Source organism: Budorcas taxicolor, chromosome 12 (assembly GCF_023091745.1).
Source record: "Budorcas taxicolor isolate Tak-1 chromosome 12, Takin1.1, whole genome shotgun sequence".
NCBI classification, from domain to species: domain Eukaryota; kingdom Metazoa; phylum Chordata; class Mammalia; order Artiodactyla; family Bovidae; genus Budorcas; species Budorcas taxicolor.
Window position 1 is genome coordinate 53,681,293 of NC_068921.1, and position 6,702 is coordinate 53,687,994.

A 6,702-nucleotide genomic window follows, 5' to 3' on the forward strand; every position below is an offset into this window, starting at 1 on the left:
CAAAAGTTAGTTGAAGCGTCTTAAGGACATCATTACCTAGACCGACACAAGGAGCGGGACCCAGAACTAGGACGGGGTAAAAGAGGAAATTTAAAACGAATGGATGACTTAAACGTAACAGATGCATTTTATGTTTACTTTTACCTTTCCTACTCCACCTCCGCCTGGATTTCCTGAGAGGCTGAAATGCAAGCACAGCACAATTTTCCCACTCTCTCCAACTTATTTTGAGATTATTTAAAAGAACCACCATTTCCACTCAACGACTGGTGCAGGAATTCGCTTGAAGTTCTGCTCTTCAGAACCAGAAAACTTTGAAAGGTTAACTACCACTGAGTAGCAAGCCATAGCACTCTCTCCAGGAGGACATTTGTTTGCTTCTTTGTTTCTTCATGGATTGACAGTTAAATGTATCTTAGAATAGTCTTATTATTGCTTGGGACAGTACACAGATTCACTTACTAGAGAGCAAGACATTTCTTGTTTTGCAGTTTCCTACTACGTAAAATAGGAAACTTTGTAAAGCCTGTATTTCCATGATCTGTCTTACTAACATAATATTGTCTTCTCTTTATTTGGTAAAGATTTTACTTAATACAGAACAATGCTTAGGTTCTTATTACATACGTTGATCATCATTATATAATACAAATATATCTGTCTGCAACATTTCCATTTGGGGCAGACTGAAAAAAAAACAGCCTTTGTAAATCTGTTTTATTTGTTCATTCCTGGTTTTCCAACAATGAGATCTGGTCATATTTTTCTATAAAATAACATTTTAAAAAACAAATGCATTTTAATTAAAACTTTGATGACATTTCAAGTTAATAACAGAAACAAATCAATTTTGATGGGAGAGATCTATTTTTAAAAATACCTCGAATGCTTTTTTTAAAAAAAAACATTTAACAACTGTTTTAAATCACAGCTTTTAAAATGTACTCTTTTTTTTGAACATCAAGCATTTTGTTTCACAGATTTGCCAGTGAAATTAAAAAGATTTGGCTAAAGTGGGATGACTTCAGAAGATATAAGCCTAGCTATTAAGAAACTTGATACATTTGGCATCTGATCTAGTCCCAGGTCACCAATAGGGAATCTTAATCCCTCCGGAGCAGTAGGTGGCACACTAAAGTTCCAAATGAACAGAGGCATTTGACACCATGGCTAGACAGATCAGTGGATGGTTTTTATTTATGTTAACCTCCAAAGAAAAGTTACTTAGTTACAACATCTTCTTAGAAACGTTTTTTTAGGCTAGAACAATACATATAAACCTCCAAATGCCTCTGCCCCTGAATCCTGATTCAAATATTTTGAAGGTGCCTGGCTATTTATTACCTTCCACCCCTCTGAAGTGAGGGCTGTGCTTGAAGATTCTGCAGTTAGAAGAGAAAAAAAAAAAAACAAAAAACTTTGATAAACACAGACAACTAATATAGAATTCATTTTATTCAAGAGCACCACTTTCACATGAGTTATCTGAAAGTGAATTCTGATTCAGCAGAAAAATACATTATTCTCATCCTTTCCCCTCTTTTCATGCCCGCCCCCCAACTTAAACATCCTCCCCTTCCCTGTATTTTTGGTTGAACTGAGTCTCATTTGTTGACCGGCTCTACTGGGACTTGGCCCAGTATAAACACAAAAATGCACCCAAATCATAAAACTGTTCTTCTTTCAGTTATGTTTTATTTGTAAGTGTACTGGGACATATCTCTCTGTTGTATTTTGGTGTACAAAAGTGGTTCTGGTAAGGGAGGAGGGAAAGATAATAAAGCAAAGACATAACCAAGGAAAAAGCTCAGCAGACATCCATGGACAGGTAGATCAATCCGTGAGGCATTTCAGGATTAACACTGGCAGTTTGTAACTACTGTGTGAGTGTGTGCGTTCAAGAAAATATTTACAGTAATCTTTTTTCCTTTTCCTCTAAATACAAGAATATGATAAGAATGTTGTGTTTTTGGTGAAAACAGGCAGTCAACTGTGATATCACACTATCCACAAAACGGTCTATCAGAAAGCTAGCCCAGTTTAGTGCTCAGTTTCAAATGCATAGAATGTTTGCGCTGCAAACAATGACCATACAACATAATTAAATAAATAATGCCTAACCAGAGTGAGATCTAGTTGTGTTTCTTCCTGCACCTTTCAGATCATGCATGGTTTCAGTCTTGTTTCTTATTTGTTCTCAGTTTTTTTAGTTCTTATTAAAGGATGGTAATAAACCATCTCCACCCAATCAAGATCAAGGGTGTCTTGTGCACCAAGCAGGCATTTTACCTAACCACCTTCAATTGTTTTCTCTCTTTTTAATCCATCAGCAGTTCATAAAGTACCTTGATTATTACTATGAAATACTATACATGATTTTCTATTTGGGAGACTGATAGTGCAAATTAAAGTTCTTGCTACCCAACATTTATCCCCAGCAATAAATTACTTTTGGATAGTAATAATAATGAAACAGTTGTTCTGCTTCCCCCCCTCCCAACATGCAGACCCTTTTGAAATAAATGGAGGGCTTTAAACCTGTCTTTCTCTCATCTGGGATTTAGCTGATTTTCTCACAGCCAAGTCCTGCTCCAAGTGAAAGCAGAAACTTCTCACTATTTCAATGATTTCATGTTCTCCAAAAGAGAAGGAAAGGGGACCTAGAAGAGTAAGATGGGTCTTGATCTGTGGAGAAAACGGGTCAGAGTATCTCTCCTACTGTCTGCTACCCCATCAATCTATTTTTATCAATAGAGAGAAAAAAACAAACAGTAGTTTAAAATAAGCCACTTAGAAAAATAAATGAAAGGGCAAGCACGTTCTATGAGTGGAGGGAAAAGCTTATTTTGAAATGGTCTGTTTTCTAGATCATAGCAATAAGAGCACATATGGAAAGAGAAAAACCTGGCTTCAATTGTTTTATTTTCCTAAATAAATATTTATTTCAGAGCCTTTAAAATTCTGCTTTTTAGTCAGCTCTCTCCCTAAAGACCCTCACCGACCAATCAGGCCACAGGAGTATATAGGCTGGGTCACTGGAAAACTTGGACTTCACCTAAACAAGCAGCCACTCCCCGCACCCCCCTCCTCCTTCCTTTCAGCTGGGCTCCCACTTCCTTTCTGGCAATGGAGAGCAGTCGTCGGAGGACTCTTATTGAAAAAGAAAAAAATAAATCAAAGAGGGTTTGGATGGGGTGTAAGACTTAGAGAGAAAATTAAACACAGAGACAGAACAACTATCTTCGCTACCCAGAATTTCACCTTCGGGTTCGTTTGGTTTTTTGGTCTTTGACTCAGTTCATGTGCGTAAGGTTGGGGCGGTGGTAATAATTGTGGTGCTTTTTTTTTCTCTTCCTTAGGGTTGTGGGTGGGTGGGTGGGGAATGGAATGAAGCGGCAGAATACGGCTCTCTGGAGTTACATTTCTAAAGTATTTTTTTCTTAGCTTTTGTTCTGTTTTGTTTTAGTTTGTCTTTATTTGTCTAGTTTTTGGTGGTTGGTAGGTTTTTTTGTACATTGTCCCTTGGTCCCCAGGAGATTCTGATAAGTGTCTCTGGTCAAAAACAGTCCATTTCCCTACCCTTCCCATCTCCCCCCACCCTCACCCCCAGAACCATCCTGCTCCTCAAACCCCCTTCTCCAGTCTCCTCTTTCCTTCCCCCCACTCCCCCTCCCCCAAGTGCTCTACCTTCACCTCCACCCTACTCTCCCGCATACACACTGGGCACCCAGTCCTTTAGGCTGGGGAGGGTAAGGACAGGGAGAGCAGAGGGGAGGTGGAGAAGGAGCGCTCAAGGAGGGACTCCTCAAATGCAAGCAGGATAACGGCCCCTCTAAATCCGGGGGAGAGGGGGTGATGGTGGTAAGCAGGCTCGGGGAAGGCCCCCCCTCCCGGCGAAATGCCCCCAGCTCTGCCCCGCCCGGTCCCTCCCATCTCCCCCCTCAGTAAGTGGCGGAGAATTTCATCCGCTTCTGCTTCTGTCTCTGGTTGCAAAACCACACCCGCACCACGTTCTTTTTGAGGTCCAGTTTCTCAGCAATGGCGGCGATCTTCTCGGACGAGGGCCGGGGCTGCACGGCGAAGTAGGCCTCGAGGGAGCGCTTCTCGGGCGCGGCGATGGAAGTCCGCTTGCGCTTCTTCTCGCCGCCGTTGAAGAGCTCGGGCTTGTTCATTTTCTCGCGCTGCGCGCCCTCGGCCTCCTCCAGCCACGCCTGCAGGATGGGCTTGAGCGCGATCATGTTGTTGTGCGAGAGCGTGAGAGACTCGAACCTGCAGATGGTGCTCTGGCTGAGTGAGCCCACGCCCGGGATCTTGAGGTTGGCCAGCGCCGAGCCCACGTCGGCCTGCGTCACGCCCAGCTTGATGCGCCGCTGCTTGAAGCGCTCGGCGAACGCCTCGAGCTCGCGCGGGTCCGTGTCCGAGTCGCAGATGGACGCCAGGCCCGCCGCGCCCACCACGGCCGCCGCCGCCGACGCCGCCGCCACCTGCCCGGCCGCTGCCGCCGCCGCCGCCGCCGCAGCGCCGTGGTGGGCCGCCGCCGCCACCAGCCCCGGGTGCGGCAGCCCCGACGGCATGTTCATGGCGGCCGCCGCCGCCGGGTGCGACAGGTGGCCCAGGCCGTGCATGTGCGGGTGCGGGTGCGCCGAGCCGCCCAGCAGCCCGCCGCCCGGGCCCCCGCCGCCGCCCCCGGGGCCGCCGCCGCCGCCGCCCCCGGGGCCGCCGCCGCCGCCTCCGGGGCCACCGCCGCCGCCGCCCCCCGGGCCGCCGCCCCCCGGGCCGTCGTGGGCGCCGCCGCCCGCCGCGCTTGCGCCGCCCGCGCCGGCCATGAGCGCGAGCGAGGGCGACGAGATGTGATCCAGCAGGTCGCCGGGCTCGAGCGCTTGGTGGTGGTGGTGGTGGTGGTGGTGGTGCGCGAGCGGCACGGTGGACGTGGACGTGCAGGGCACGCTGTTCATCGTGTGGTACGTGGCGTCCGGCTTGAACGGGTGGCTCTTGCCTTGGGACACGGCGATGTCCACAGCCGCCAGCGCCTCGGCCCGCGCCAGCAGCGTTTCGTCTAGGCTGGCGAAGAGGTTGCTCTGCAGCTGCAGGCGACACAAACCAAACCAAAAACAAAACAACAACACAAAAAACAAAAAAAGCAAAAACACGAAACAAAACCACACAAGCCAGAAAGCACAGCGAGCCAAAGGCAACACACAAAGCAACCAAAATAATAACAACGGGAGTGGGGATAGTGGAGACCGGGAAAGACAGAATAGGGACACATTGGGGACGAGATAGGGGGTCAGATGAGAAGGGACGGGCGTGCGAGGAGAAGGGGGCAGATGCAGAGGAGAGAGGGGCATGGGGACACATTCCGGGGACGGGCGTGAAAGACGAAAAAGGAGGGGGAAAGAAGAAGAAATGAAGATGTAACTCGCAGCCGGGGACCCGTGTCACGCACCCGAACACGCACAGAGACCGCCTTTTCAAGGCATGAAATCGACAGAGAAAGTGGAGGGAAGTCGAGAGACCTGGCCCCAGCGCTCCCCACTCCGATCGCCGGCGCCCGACACGGAGGCGGAGGCGACGGGAACCCGACATTAAGCGCCACGGTACAAAGCCTGCCTCGTAGCGGGATTCTTCTAAAAGTCCCCGCCCGCGAATCCCCGCACCGGGATCTGTGCACACATCAGCACCCGACATGCAGCGTCTCGGAGACGGGAAGGGGGCGGGCGCGCGGGCCGGGTCCGCGGGCTTGGGGCGCTTACCGGCGGCGTGGGCAGGCAGGCCCGCCGGATGGCCTCGGAGCTGGAGTGCAGCGACGGGTACTTGTGCTCAGGGAGCGTGGGGTGCATGGCAAAGTGAGGCTGCTTGCTGTTCATGGACATCATCTTGATGGCTTAGCATGTATATCCACAAACACTCCGAAAGTCCGCGGGAAAGTGCGCAAGCCGGCTCCCCCGGCCTCCCTTCGGAGGCTGCAGCCGCGGCGGCTGGCGGCGCGGAGGCGGCGCAAGCGCCGAGGGCCGCTGATGCTTCTGCCGCCGCCGCTCTCGCCCCGCGCTCCCTTTGACCGCGCAGATGGCCGCGCACCGGCCTCGCGATCCCACTTCTCCGCGAGCTCTAGCCCCGTGCGCCGACGGGATGTACTCCTCTTACACCTGAGCCGCAATTCTCGCGGCCGGTCCGGGGAGCTCTCGCGAGAGCTCGCGGGCCAGCCGCGCTGACAGGCATCAGCTGTCTCCGTCTGTCTGACGCGCGCTCTCCCTCTCGGCGGCGCCGTGCGTCTGCGCGCGCGCGCGCTCGCCGGGCCGCGACCGGCGCGTGGGAGCCGCTCTTATAGTGACCACCAGCTAGGACAGCGCAGGTGATGCACCTGTAGCTACCCGGACATGCGCACTGCACGCCTCACCTTTCCCATCGCGGGTCTGGAGAAGATCAAAAGGGCCAGCTATTGTCTGAGGGTAGGCACCTTTCAAGGGGGAGAAAGCAAGATGCTCGCTGGCCCCTAGGTGCTTTCCCTCCCTCCTCCACGCCCGGACCCAGATTGCTAGCCCTGAATATATGCGCATCACTCGGGCACACCTCCTCTCGGGGACGTCTAACAAGCTGTTATATAATGTATACAACTGAGCATTTGTATGTTAAATTATGCCCGCGCGTTCCTCTGTATACAGTATAAATAACACAGAAATGCAGAAGGTGCTGTCTTTTGCT

At 50.7% G+C, this 6,702-nt stretch overlaps 1 protein-coding gene across 1 annotated transcript; it reads right to left on the reverse strand.

Annotated features, from left to right (window-relative positions):
• Positions 1–3,941: 3,941 nt before the first annotated feature.
• POU4F1 (POU class 4 homeobox 1) lies at positions 3,942–5,876 on the reverse strand. The gene is made up of 2 exons (XM_052650298.1): positions 5,754–5,876; positions 3,942–5,084 (listed from the first exon to the last, which is right to left on the reverse strand). Exons 1-2 carry the CDS (start codon positions 5,874–5,876, stop codon positions 3,942–3,944), a joined length of 1,266 nt encoding a protein of 421 aa, XP_052506258.1.
• Between the last annotated feature and the right edge of the window lie 826 nt (positions 5,877–6,702).

Coding starts and splice junctions, on each gene's coding strand:
- POU4F1 (XM_052650298.1), bottom strand. CDS start 5,876: ATGATGTCCATGAACAGCAAGCAGCCTCACTTTGCCATGCACCCCACG. Junction 5,085..5,753: donor CCTGCCTGCCCACGCCGCCG/GTAAGCGCCCCA, acceptor TGTCGCCTGCAG/CTGCAGAGCAACCTCTTCGC.